This window comes from Lepus europaeus, chromosome 17 (assembly GCF_033115175.1).
Source record: "Lepus europaeus isolate LE1 chromosome 17, mLepTim1.pri, whole genome shotgun sequence".
Taxonomy (NCBI): Eukaryota; Metazoa; Chordata; class Mammalia; order Lagomorpha; family Leporidae; genus Lepus; species Lepus europaeus.
Window position 1 is genome coordinate 37914506 of NC_084843.1, and position 14681 is coordinate 37929186.

Consider the following 14681-nt stretch of genomic DNA (forward strand, 5'->3'; position numbering starts at 1 on the left):
ACAACTGGATACCCACATGAAGAATGAATTTGTACCCAACTCCACATAATATTAATTTAAACTGGATCACATCAACAGTCAGGACAAGGGCCGATCAAGTCACTGTGACTTGATCGGCCCTTGTCCTGACTGTTGAGGTACAACTTAATACTTTATCCCTTTTAGTATTTTTTTTTGTTCTAGTTAATATTATTGGTTGAACTCTGTAATTAACACACAATTATTCTTAGGTGTTTAAATTTAACTGAAAAGTGATCTCTGTTAAATATAAGAGTGAGAATAAGAGAGGGAAGAGATGTACAATTTGGGACATGCTCAAGCTGACTTGCCCCAAACAGTAGAGTTAGAAATGTGCCAGGGGATTCCAATTCGATCCCATCAAGGTGGCATGTACCAATGCCATCTCACTAGTCCAAGTGATCAATTTCAGTTCACAATTAATCATACTGACAGGTCTAAGAGTCAAAGGGATCACATAAACAAGACTAGTGTCTGCTAATACTAACTGATAGAATTAAAAAGGAGAGAACAATCCAACATGGGAAGCAGGATACACAGCAGACTCATAGAAGGGCAGGTGTCCTAAACAGCACTCTGGCCTCAGAATCAGCCCTTAAGGCATTTGGATCTGGCTGAAGAGCCCATGAGAGATTTTTAGGCATGGAAAGCACTCTGGAGAAAAAAAAAAAAAACCTAAATGAAAGATCTCTGTGAGTGAGATCCCAGTGGAAAGAACGGGCCATCAAAGAAGGAGGTACCTTTCTCTGAAGGGAGGAGAGAACTTCCACTTTGACTATGACCTTGTCTAAATAAGGTTGATGGCCACGAACTCAAAAGGCTTTCATAGCCTTGGCAACTTATGACAAGAGCCTAGGGAGATTACTGATGCCATAAACAAGAGTGTCAATTTGTTAAGTCAACAACAGGAGTCATTGTGTACTTACTCCTCATGTAGGATCTCTGTCCTTAATGTGTTGTTCAATGTGAATTAGTGCTATAACTAGTACTCAAACAGTATTTTACACTTTATGTTCTCTGTGGTTGCAAACTGTTGAAATCTTTACTTAATGTATACTAAATTGATCTTCTGTATATAAAGATAATGAAAATTAAAAAATGGATCACATAAGATAAATATAAAACTATTATAAGGAAAACAGACATAACTCTTCATGATCATTGATTAGGTAATGGTTTCTTAAATATAACCCCAAAAGCACAATAAAAATGAAAAAAAAATTTGATAAGTGGTTTTTCACCAAAAGGAAAAACTTTGCAAAGAAAATAAAGTGAAAAGACAACTCAACGAATGACGGAAAATATTTGGAAATCATATGTCTGATAAGGGTTGCCAACCAGAATATGTAAAGAACACTCACAACTCAACAACAAAAAGGTAAACAACCCAAATTAAAAATGAACAAAGGATTTAGGGTCTAAGCAAAGAAATAGGCAATAAACACACGAAAAGACACTCACAGCATTTGTCATTTGAGAAATAAAAATAAAAACTGAGATGCTATTTCACACTGAAAGAAAATTACAAGTGTTGCCTAGGATGTGGACAAATTGGAGACTTCAAATATCACCGATGGAAATATAAAATTGTGGAGCTGCTGTGGAAAACATTTTGAAACTCCTTAAAAAATTAAACAAAGATTTATCATATAACCTAGCAGTTCCACTTCTAGGTATAAAAGAGAACAACAAAAAAGAGTTCACACAAAACACCTGCAAGAATTTTCATGGCAACATTATTGATAATAACAAAAATGTGGGACCCACCCAAATAGCCTTTGAGTTGTTATAAGAGATGGCTGTTCAGAGGTTCTTGTCTCACATAGGAAGGAATTCAGACATGAGAGAGTAGTGGGAAGTGAGGAAGCAAAGTTTAATGAAGAGAAATACACCTGCTAGACCAGGTGGGCGTCTCAGGAAGGAACTGAGTGCCCAGTTTGCATTCAGATTGGAGGATTTCTGGATATGGGTATAGGACCCCATTTCTTCTCTCCTCCTCCCTCTTCTGGCAAATTGCTGGGTGAAGGGCTTTCTGGGTGTAGAATTCCTGAAAATCCTCCCAGGAGGCAGCACTGTGTTACTGGACCTAATAGCCCTCCTGGTGTATGCAGGGAAACATTCCCCTTTGCCACCCCGAGGGAGGGAGAGGGCTGGGACCCATCCAACAAGGTTATTGAACAGGAGCAATATTTTAGATTTGCAACTGATGGTCTGCTTTCAAGGCTTGTTTCCTTGTTCCATTGCACAGAATTTCTCATCTTCTTAAAAAGTTCCCATTTTCTTCAGCTCTTCTTGCACATGTAGGCTAATGTCTACCTAGCTACCTGACAAACTGGTTAGTGGACAAACAAAAGATGGTACATCTATACGTGGGGAGATTGTTCTGACATGAAAAGTCATGGAGTATTGCTACAAGCTCCAACATGGATGAACTTTGAAAACATTACGCTAAGTAAAAGGAGCCAGACATGGGCTGCTTGTTGCCTGATTCTGTTCACATGACATGTCCAGATAGACAAACCCATAGAGACAGAAAGTAGATTAGTGGTTGTCAGGGGGTGGGAAGAGGGAAATAGAGAATTTAAGGGGTGTTAGGGTTTCTCTTTAGCATGAATAAAATGTTCAGTGTTCTGGAATTATATAATTATGTTTGCACAACTTTATGCATATATAAAAAATGACTGAATTGCACACTTTAAAAAGGCTAAAATGAGCTGTGACTTTATGTCCATAAGAAAACCCCATGTTTGTGTGCTGGTAACAGTCTTTGGTGGTACCCATCTATGTGAGAAGTCCCCTTCAAAGACGAAACATGACAAACCTTATTACAGAGCATCATTAACAAATAAACATTTCTAATTGATCTAATGATGGGAGAGCACTAACTCTGAATCCCAGCTGAGCAAAATGTTATCTCCCCAAAATGAATTACACTCTTCTCACTAGTAGACCAATCTATATTACAAAAAAATTCTTGATTGTTATTCAGTTTGAACTTTATTAAAAAGTTATTAAAGTATTTTCTTTTTTCCTATTAAAGCAAGTAAATTATGGCATCAATTTTGTCTCATGGCCTGCACAACCTAACATGTTCACTGTTTGGTTACTTTACAGAAACTCTTTGCTGAGCCTTGATTTAAGCCAATGCTCCATAATGGTGTTCATGCTTTCTGTTGCATCTTCCAGCAGATCCTGATGGAGATAGGGGCTGTATTTGGGGATTTTTGTGGCATGTTTGGCACAACTTATGTGTTCTATTACTGTTGTTCAACAATTGGGAGTGGAGTGGGTGATACTAGATTTTAGTAGGAAGAGGCTAGTGATGGTAACCATTCTGCAATGTATGGCAAAATCTTAGACAATGAACTCTTATTCCTCATCCTATATTTTAAAACCAGTTAACTTATTAACTATCTGGAGAGGGAGAGGGAGGGGGAGAGAGGGAGAGAGGGAGATAGGGAGAAGGAGAGAGGGAGAGAGGGAGAGGGAGAGAGGGAGAGGGAGAGAGGGGAAGTGGAAGGGGGAGAGAGGGAGAGGGGAGGGGGAGGGGAGAGAGGGAGAGGGGAGGGGGAGGGGAGAGAGGGAGAGAAGGGGGAGGGGGGAAGGAGGAGGGAGAGGGAGCACTCTCATTTTTTGGTTCACTTCCGAAGCCCTTAATGGCTGGGGGGGCGGGGGGCAGGCTGAAGCGGTCAGCGGGGAACTCCCCCAGGTTTCCTATGTGGGTGCAGGGAGCCAGTTGCTTGAGCTCCCTGAGGCTCCCAGAACACACATTAGCAGGAGGCTGGAATCGGGAGTGGAGTGTGACCAGAACCCAGGCACTCAGATGTGGGTTGTGGGCATCTTAACTGCTAGGCCAAGTGCCCACCCCCATTCTGATTTGAATGTCTTGCTGGATATTTATGTAGGGAGAAAATCTGTTCATCATTCTCATAGCCCAGACCATAACTTTGTTTTACAAGTAAGTGCTCAGTATTTTCACCCGACAGCCTGATTCTGCAGAGAAATTTCCAAGGGTGTAACTACTGAGTAAGTAGAAGGAAGATTGCATTTTACCTTTTTTGGAAATTTAAGTTGATTGAAACTGTAAGAGAACAAGAGTGGTTGCCCATTCTAAAAAAATTATGTCATTGGGGTCGGTGCTGTGACGCAGCAGGTTAATGCCCTGGCCTGCCCATCCCATATGGGCACTGGTTCTAGCCCCAGCTGCTCCTCTTCCAATCCAGCTCTCTGCTATGGCCTGGGAAAGCAGTAGAAGATGGCCCAAGTCCTTGGGCCCCTGCACCCATGTGGGAGACCCCAAAGAAGCTCCTGACTTTAGATCGGCACAGCTCCGGCAGTTGAAGCCAATTGGGGAGTGAACCAAACCTCTCTCTCTCTCTCTCTCTCTCTCTCTCTCTTTCTCTCTCTGCTTCACCTCTTCTGTGTAACTCTGACTTTCAAATAAATAAATAAATATTTAAAAAAATTAAGTCATAATGGCAACACTGCTTGTGCTATTTGGGTTGACAATACAGTATATCTATGTCACTCTGCATTTGCAGCAATTTTATGGTGATTAATATAGATAGACATCCATATACACACTACTCACAAAATATAAACAAACAATTTAATATATAATCTGTTTATATATGAATTATCTGGTTTTAAATAAGGATATACATTATCTATGTTTCTTAAATAAGCAGATACATTTATAATATTTATATATTTCTGTATATTTTTATATATCTACCTATTTACCTCTTCAGAGTACTACATATAAACTGGAAGTTTTGACAATCCTCAGTTCTCTTTTTTTTAATTTTTTAAATTTTTTTTATTTTTGACAGGCAGAGTGGACAGTGAGAGAGAGAGATAGAGAGAAAGGTCTTCCTTTGCCGTTGGTTCACCCTCCAATGGCCGCCGCGGTAGGTGCGCTGCGGCGGGCGCACTGCGCCAATCTGATGGCAGGAGCCAGGTGCTTCTCCTGGTCTCCCATGGGGTGCAGGGCCCAAGGACTTGGTCCATCCTCCACCGCACTCCCTGGCCACAGCAGAGAGCTGGCCTGGAAGAGGGGCAACTGGGACAGGATCGGTGCCCCGACCGGGACTAGAACCCGGTGTGCCGGAGCCGCAAGGCGGAGGATTAGCCTATTGAGCTGCGGCGCTGGCCAATCCTCAGTTCTCTTAAATCTAAATATATTTGTTAGAATTAGATATCAGTATCAATTATATTTTTTATAAAAACAGTACCCTAGAATTCAGTTAAATTCTTACTTATTTATACTTTTAAAAATTATTATTTATCTGAAAGGCAGAATGAGAGAGAGAGAAACTGATCCTATTTTCTTTCTTTTTTTCTTACTACTTTTATTCCTTTCTTTCTAAAGATTTATTTATTTAAGAGGCAGAGTTTCAGACACAGAGAGGGAGAGAAAGAGAAAGATCTTCCGTCTGCTGGTTCACTCCCCAAATGGCCACAAAGGCCAGAGCTGGGCTGATCCCAAGCCAGGCTCCAGGAGCTTCTTCTAGGTCTCCTATGAAGGTGCAGGGCCCCAAAGACTTGGGCCATCTTCTACTGCTTTCCCAGGCCATAACAGAGAGCTGGATTGGAAGAAGAATAACTGAGACTGAAGCCAGTGCCCATATGGGATGCTGGCACTGCAGGTGGTGACTTTACCTGCTATAGCACAGTATGGGCCCCTGAATCTGTCATTTTTATGAAAGCAACTCCTTGGAGGCTGGCACTTTGGTATAGCAGGTTAAGCTACCCCCTGTAATGTTGGCATCACATATGGGAAATGGTTTGAGTCCCGGCTGGCCCACTTCTGGTCCAACTCCCTGTTAACGTGCCTGGAAAAGTAGCAGAAGACGGTTCAAGTGCTTGGGCCCCTTGCACCCAGGTGGGAGACCCAGAAGAAGCTCCTGGCTCCTGGCTTCAGCCTGGCACAGTCCTGGCTGTTGCAGCCATTTGAAAAGTGAACCAGCAGATAGGAGATCTCCCTTTCTCTGTAACTCTGTCCTTCGAATAAATAAATAGCAAATCTTAGAATAAAATCCTGGTATGCTTCAGACTCTCATTAATACTGTCCTAATCAATGAATAATTGCTACTTTTATCTGTTTTACTTTAAATAGAGAAATTTATTCTTTTTTCATCACTAGAAATTCTTCAAGTTTAGCCAGCGGAAGCTGTCAATGTCCAATTTATCCCTTGAAAAAAGCTTTCCATGTAGAGATCTTTGTGGAACTTGCATTGCCAAACAGTTCCGCCACTAGGGGGCGTATATACACCACTTATATTTCAAAAAGGTTCCCGGTAGGGGAAAATTGAGTAATTAATTACACTTGGATATTTCTGCTTTCTAATTTTCCACTCATCTTGTTTGGGAATTTTTTTAAAAAAAGATTTATTTATTTGTTTTTAAAGTCAGAGTTACAGGGAGAGAAGGAGAGACACACACAGAGAGATCTTCTATCTACTGGTTCACCCTCCAGACGGCCACAACAGCCAGCGCAGAGCAAGGCTGAAGTCAGGAACCAGGAGCTTCATCTAATTTTCCCACATGGGTGGCAGGGACCCAGATACCTGGACCATCCTCTGCTGCTTTTCCCAGGCTATTAGCAGGGAGCTGGATTGAAAGTGGAGCAGCTGGGACACAAACTGTTAGCCATATGGGATGCTGGCGTGGAAGAAGCTGGCTTTACCTGCTATGCCACAATGCCAGCTCCAGGAAAATTGTTTAAAAGTTATTTTGTAATGGAAATGAACATTTTATAAATGATCCAAACCAAAGAAAAAGTGCATTTTTTAAAAAAGTCAGCAATGGGGATAATGCAAATGCATGAAGCATGGTTTAACAATGCCTACGATAAACTAAAGCAAAATTGATAATTCACTTTTTGGCAGGTGAGTTATTTTAAAATTTGATTAATTATTTTTAAAAAGTAGATATTATTCTTTCCTCAAGTTTTTTGGCAGATGTTTACTGAACACCTTGTATGAGGCAGGAGTAAGAAAAATCCTTGGGGACAACAATGTTGCTCAGGGAACTAAACTTCTCCTTATTAGATTGCCAGGCAGAGTCCTGGCTCCTTGCTTCTGATCCAGCACCAGGCTAATGCACCTGGGAAGGCGGCAGATGACCCAGATGCTTGAGCCCCTGTCACTCATGTGGGAGACCCGGCTGGAGTTCTTAGCTCCTGGTTTCAGCCTTGCCCAGCTCTGGGTGTTGTGGGCATTTGGGGAGTGAACCAGTGGATGGAAGGTATCTCTCTCTCTCTCTCTCTCTCTCCCTCTCTCTCTCTCTCTGGATCCATCTTTCAAATAATTGAATCTTAAACAAGAAAAGGAAAGAAAAGATCCCTGCATCAGGAGGGGTTCATAGCCTAAAGAGAGAGACAGTCATGTAACTATAAAGCAGAGTGTAACAGGAACTACTGTAACAAAGATACTTCTAAAAATTGCTTTGGGACCACTATTGTGGCACAGTGAGTTCAGTTGTCATTGGCATCCCATTTGGGCACTGGATGGATGGAGGCTTGTAGGCTCCACTGCTGACCCAGCTCCCTGCTCACACACCTGGGAAAGCAGCAGAAGATGGCCCAAGTATGTGGGTTCTGCTACCCACATAGGAGACCTTGATGGAGTTTCAGGCACTTGGCTTTGGCCTGGCCCAGCCCTGGCTGTTGCAACCATTTGGGAGTGAACCAGTGGATAGAAGAGCTTTCTTTCTCTCTGTATCTCCCCGTCTCTTTCATATAAATAAATAAATCTTTAAAAAAAATTGCCTTTAGAGTTTGGAAAGAATGAAACCAGTTATGGTGAGGGTGCTTGCCACCAAGAAGGGGACATTTTGTGTCCCACACCAGCTATGTTTGTTCCAAGTGGGTCTCAAGAATGTGTGGACAGCTTTAAGTCCTGTGTCAAGGATGCATGTTCCATCTCTGTACTACTGCTCCACAGCCCTACGGGGACTCAAGGGGTAGCATTAGGATATTTACATACGATAACCTTAGCCCTACATCCATCTAAACATTCTGGGTTTACCTAGGCATCCAGTGCTGGGTCAAGGAACACCCGGATGATTAGTTTGTTTGGGTGAGAAAATGGGGTCTAAAAGTGAGAGACTGAAAACATTTGGAGATGGAACAGCACACCCTTCAGGAAGTCTGCAGTGCTGGGCTTGTGCGAGTTTCTGGAACTCTGTAGGGAACAGAGCAGCGAAGGAGACAACCAGTGGGCTGCCCAGGAACCCTGCGGCATAGGAAGCCGGATTTCACTCATGCTTCTTAAGTAAATCTAGAGTGTCAGAGCGTGCTGGTTTGTGGGAAAATGAACTATCCGAAGCTTATGTCCTAAGGATGCGTATGTGTGGGTTTGCACAGATATGATTAAGCGGACGCATTTAGATGAGTGAGATGAGCACCTGGAGGGAAGATGGGCTTAGAAAAAGACGGCAATTCATGTTGCGGAGCCCCGCTGTCCGCACGCTCCCCCAGAGCAGTTTGGGAGCAGGAGATTGGCAGTTGGAAACATCAGAAAGCTGTGGTCTCAGGTGCCCTCGCTGACAGTTTTATGAGGATGCTGTTAGAGGCAATGAGCGTCTAGACAGGATTGGTGCTTTGGAAAGCAGAAGGCTTTTTTTTTTTTTTTAAATGAAAGGAATAAAAAGGATAAAAACTGAAGCCATGATGTGATTTAGATGCCAACACTTCACTTCTTATCTCTAGTGTAACTGCCAAAGAGCGGGTAGGGAGGAGGAGAGGGAAAGAACAACATCTTGATAAGGATTTAAAGTATCAGGAAATTCAAAACAAACAACACATTTAGCTGAACATTTGGTTATTTTATGAATATGTTGTGACTCTCTACGGTTTTCCTTTGCGAGAAAATGATGCAGATGTGGACGCGAGGTTCTCCCATCTTTATGAAGATGCGATTATTTGTTAGTGATGATTACAGGGAGACAAAGAATTTCAGGTTGATCTGTCAGGATTTTGGAAGAGCACAATGACAGGTGAAATTTAAAGTCCGCAGAAGCAAGGTATCGCTGCAGAAGCCAAGATTTTCAATAACCATGTTTATGCATTGTGACAGCTTATAAATTAAAAACCTAGCAAGTCTTAGGCAACACATTCAGCTATATCACTAGGGATAACATAATAGAGGTGCTGCTCTGTGAAAAGGGGAGTTTGGACCCAATGCTTATTGACAATGGAGGGGAAAGTAATTTTGAAAATAGCATTTCTGCCTTTCTATGTCACATAGTGTAAAAGTGGTTATCATGGACTGGCTATTGGCTTTCTTCTAAAATTCCTGCATTGGAATCTTAATGCCTGATGTGGCCGTGTTAGGTGAGGCCTCCTGGGGGTGACTGTGTGGGGACAGAGGAGGCCTCACGAACGGGATTAGTGCCCTGGAGATTGAGACCGAGATCACGGAGAGCTCTCTCACCACCTTCTACCACTGGAGGAAGTGAGAAGCAGAAAGTGAGCCGGCACCGGACACAGACTCTGCTGACCCCTTGACCGTGGACTGTGGGGCTTAAATGCACCTTGTGAAGCCACCCAGCCTTTGGTATTTTTTGTAACAACAGCCCAAATGGACTAAAAAAATAAAAATAAAGAATAAAAAACCCAGAAGCTGCGAAGAGCAAGGTAAGGATTGAATATAGGTGGCAAATCATATGCATTATTCCTTCAAATAAAAACAACCCCTTTTCAAAACTTTTGGGTAGTGGCTGACGACATGGCATAGTGGGTAAAGCCTCCACCTGTGGTGCCAGCATTCCCTTATGGGCGCTAGTTCGAGTGCTGGCTTTTCCACTTCCCATCCAGCTCCCTGCTAATGCACCTGGGAAAGCAGTGGAGGATGGCCCAAGTCCTTGGGCCCTTGCATGCACGTGGGAGACCTGGAAGAAGCTCCTGGCTTCAGATCAGCACAGCTATCTAGGGGGTGAACCAGATGGAAGACTCATCTCTCTCTGTCTTCTGTTTCTCCTTCTCTGTAACTCTTTCAAATAAATAAATCTTTAAAAAAAATTATCACAAAACCTTTGGGTACTTAATTAATGTGAAGTAGTATTTAAAAGAGCCCAAACAGGATGCTGAACTGATAAGGCTACTCATGAGGAAAAAAACCGAGAAAAGTCAAAGTGAATTAAAATGAATGGTCAAAAGTATTATGGAGAAACACACGACTTTAAGGAATTTGAGAGGCTTGCAGACAAACCTCAAAATCAAAACAGACATTTCAGACAGTCCTGTCCGATCTTGGACAAGTTACGAAACTTCTCCCAGCCTCTGCTGCCCCGCTGGATTGACACCTGGTTTCCTCCAGCTGTGAGCTATTTTCCTCTTGTGTTTCACGCTAACTAAGGCTCCAGAAACTTCCTCACCTTCCCGAATATCGACAACATCGCTTTGTGGCCTTTTCCTCTAACTCTCTGGCTTGCTTTCTTCATTCCGGGCAAGCAGAGCCCCTGAATATGTTGCTCATGGTGAAAGAGCTGTGACCTACGATTTCGGGATTCTTTGTTTCCACTTTTTTTTTTTTAAATATGTAGCAGGTGCATTTTTAGGCCTAGTAATCAGATACATCTGCGTTGGCTACCTAAGCATTACCTACCAGCTGACTGCAATAGAAACCGTGTTTTCTCATCCGGAAAAACAGGGCTAATGCCCACCCTGAAGAAGAGGATTATTCAGCATTCAGCTCAACCCATTTTGAGATGTTTTGTTCCTTCTTGTGTATAAGCCACCAGGGCCCAACTAGAAAACAGGTTTGATTATTTTTAGAGCCTTGCACAACAGAAATCACTGTCTTCCAATAAAACTTTTGAACGAAGAGAGTCTCACAGAGCAGAACTGCGAGGGCTTGACTAGCAAAGCGGAATGTAGGCTGTAGGCACTAAACCCGCACACACTCCCGGGACTCTCCCGCACAACACCGCAGCTGCTCATCTCTTCGCGTACGCCCGCGCTTGCAAGAAAACCATGGGAAAATTAACCCTCGTTTCAGTGCACGAGTCTCCGGAGCCTGACTATAGAGGCAGCCAGGGCCTATTTTCAGAGCTGGGGGCCGGTCAGAAGGGGTGCGGGGCTCCCTGGAGACCTGTCCGCGCAGCTCCTCCCGGCGCCGGGGCCCCAGCGCATCCCCGTCCCGTTCTTCCCTCATCCCTAATCCTCCAGGCGTCTACCCGCACCCCACGGGGCTGCTTCTCCTTTTAGATCCTGGCTTTCTCCCCTAAGTGGTCAACATGGGAAACGGAAGTGTCTCGATTGGCCAGCGGCCGTGCTCCACAAGACTTTTTTTTTTTTTTTTTTTTTTTTAATTAAAGGGGGGGAGAAAACCCCTCCTCCCCCAGGTCTTCAGGTCTCAGAGCGCGGCCGTCCGCCGGCTCCCCGAGTCCTCCTCGCCACAGCAAAGCGCCCCCCACCCACCCAACTGGGGTTTGCTCCGGTGAGGGGGCTTGGGTCCTGCCTGAGGGGTCCGAGCCTGCGGCGGCGAGGCGAGAGCCGCGGGCCCACGGGCTCGGGCTCCCGGGAGGCGCGTGCGGCGCCGCCCCCAGCGCCGCGGGGAGGCGCGTGCGAGGCGCGCGGGCCCCGCCGGCCGGGGAAGCCCGTCCCGGGAGCGCGGCGGCGGCGGGGACGTGGCGCGGCTGCCGCAGGGGAGCGGCGGCGGCGGCGGCGGCGGCGGGCGCGAGGGGCGGGGCGCTCTCCGCAACTTCTGCCACCGCCGCCCGGGCGCTCCCGGCGGAGCTGAGGGCTGCGGGGCGGCCCGCTGAGCCGGGCCCTCCAGCCCGCGCGCCCCGGGCGTCCGTCGGGTGCCCAGGCGCGTACCTCAGGGGAGTCCCCCGCCAACACCCCCATCGCCCCGCCGCCGCGCTTCCGCGTTACCCGCAGAGCGGCCGGGCGCCTGGGACGTGCGGGGCCGCGAGGCCAAGCCAGGCGCCCCCCAGCGGCCGGCGCGGGGCCCCATGGCTGGGCCGGGCGGAGCGGAACCGGCGAGGTGAAGCCCCGGGGCCGGCAGCCCGAGCGCGTGGCGGGGGCGCCCGGCTCCATGGGCAGCGGCCCTCCGCGGCGCGATGATGGACGTTAACAGCAGCGGCCGCCCGGACTACGGGCACCTGCGCTCTCTCCTCCTGCCCGAGGTGGGGCGCGGGCTGCAGGACCTGAGCCCCGACGGGGGTGCCGAGCGGGTCGCGGGCTCCTGGGCGCCGCACCTGCTGAGCGAGGTCCCTGAGGTAACCGCCAGCCCCGCGTCCGCCTGGGACGCGCCCCCGGACAATGCCTCGGGCTGCTGGGAGCAGATCAACTACGGCAGCGCCGAGAAAGTTGTGATCGGCTCCATCCTGACGCTCATCACGCTGCTGACGATCGCGGGCAACTGCCTGGTGGTGATCTCGGTGTGCTTCGTCAAGAAGCTCCGCCAGCCCTCCAACTACCTGATCGTGTCCCTGGCGCTGGCCGACCTCTCGGTGGCCGTGGCGGTCATGCCCTTCGTCAGCGTCACCGACCTCATCGGGGGCCAGTGGATCTTCGGCCACTTCTTCTGCAACGTCTTCATCGCCATGGACGTCATGTGCTGCACAGCCTCGATCATGACCCTGTGCGTGATCAGCATCGACAGGTAAGGGCCAGGCCGCCCGGTGCGGGGCTGTGGCCGGGGCTGGGCGGCCAGCTCAGCCCCGCGCGCTCGCCTCGGCCGGGAGGACAAGCCAGACCTCTCGGGATGAAGCGCAGCCGGGCGCATCGGCCCCACGCCAGCCACACGAGTGTCATTAAGAGAGAAACCGACATGTGCTGCTTTTAGTGTAGCGAGCATTTTCTACGACCCAACTTAGCGTATTACAAAGGCGGGTTCCACCAGGGGGTCCCTCGCCTTGGTTTTGCGAAGGAGAAAGGGAGCCAGGAGCAGTTGTTTCTTACTTTGAAGAACCAGAGAAAAGCCACTTTGCTCCCGCCGTTCTGCCAGCTGACTCCCTGCCCAGGCAGATGGAAGGAGCTTGGGTGGTCTCAGAATTGGGGGGCCATCCGTCGTAGTAAAGGTGGCGCCCTGGTGCTTGCTAATTCTGAGCGGCGTTTCTGGTGGAAGTCTGGTTTCAGTGTATCCCTGCGACTTGTTGACAGGAGCCCTGCAGCCCGCCCTCCCCTCCCCGCTCCACACCAAAGCTGGGTCCTAGCCTTCATCACACCCAGTGGGAGTCTTCCGAGAGCTCCCCCGCCCGAGCGATGGACACACAGGCTGACCACTTGCCGGGAGGGTGCTGGGTCACTGCGTTGGGTGTCATGCGGGGCGAGGAGACCCCCAGAGTTCCTTCAGAGCCCCAGATGACAGGATTTTGACTCGAGCTGGTCTGTGGCCCTAGACCATCATGGAACTTGAAGGATGGTCGCAGTGCTCCTTGGCTACAGAACAGTTCCGTTGTGTTTGAATGCTGCCGGGCAGCCAGCACAGCACTAGTGTCCTGTGGTGTTTAACGAGCCCCAGAAAAGGTTGCTTATGTTCTCAGTGGACCTACAGGACATTGAGAAGTGGAGACCTTTCAGCATAGGAGAAATGATTGATGCCTCTGTACTTGAAATGGCAATGCAACCAAGGATGCTGTCGCGTGTAACTGAGATTTTCCTTTTTCTTCAATTCCTTGAAAACACTGCTATTGGTGGGCTGTTGAGATTTAAAATGTTCTGTTATTTTATTGTTTGACCAGGGTTTAGAATGACTGAATAAAAGGAATGATAGGACAGGGAATATTTTTGTGGGGAAAAAAAAGTTCATTGCAGCTGTATGCCATTAATGATTATTTTTTAAATTGGTTCCACTGTTTTATATATCGTGGTGGGAGCTTCTGACAGCAGACAGGAGCAGAGCGTGAATTGCCTGTGTGAGGATATTAGCACCAAAGTTGGCAGCTGAAGTTCTGAATTGCGCTCGTTCAGAATGACAAAAACAGATGCATTTGCAGTCTGGCTGTGGCAACAAGAATTAGGAGAGTGCACTCAACATACATAGTAAGGCTCTACATGAGTTATGAGCACAGAAATCTGAGTGCTCAGCCAATCAAAACAGTGCATCTTGCGTGAATGGAGTCCTTTTAAATGGAACTTGATGTCATAAAACAATTTAGGCTGCAAGTAGTGCTTTTATAACCCTTGTTTCATTTCGTTATGGGTAAACGATAAATACATAGCACATTGTGCTAACCCATCTCCTAAGACAGCCTGTGTGTCTGTTCCTCTGGCACATTCAATTCTGGCTGAGATCGTCCTGTGATTCCTGTACATGAGCTACAGGCATTTTTCACATTGTACCCATGTGTCTTAGCACCAGCAGATATTTCCAGAATCCAGGGAAAAGGTTAATTCCTCTGGCAAGAGCTTTAATTTCTTCATCAACTAGATCCTTGTGATTGTCACAAATGGTGGTAATATGGGCATGTAGACTGTTTTTTTTTTTCCTATAAGAAATGATCAGTTGGTGAATTGTATCTAAACATTATTTTAGAAAAGCAGCATGTCATTTCTTTGGATAAAATGAAGAACTGATAAAACTGGTAGATTTTCTTATGAGAAGACACAGAACTTAAGATGAGAAAAAAGAAAATGCATTTGATATAAAGGTGAGTTATTTCTGCAAAAATGATAAAAAACGTGCTATGAAAATATGAAAAATATCTTC

The 14681-nt window shown here is 46.5% G+C and overlaps 1 protein-coding gene across 2 annotated transcripts in view; it reads left to right on the plus strand.

Moving 5' to 3' along the window:
- The first annotated feature begins 12087 nt into the window (after nucleotides 1-12087).
- Nucleotides 12088-14681, plus strand: part of HTR7 (5-hydroxytryptamine receptor 7) — a 122480-nt gene continuing 119886 nt past the window's right edge. For both annotated transcript variants that reach the window (XM_062214600.1, XM_062214601.1), the window contains exon 1: nucleotides 12088-12632. In XM_062214600.1, the coding sequence (XP_062070584.1) occupies nucleotides 12088-12632 (545 nt within the window). The remainder of the gene's footprint in view (nucleotides 12633-14681) is intronic.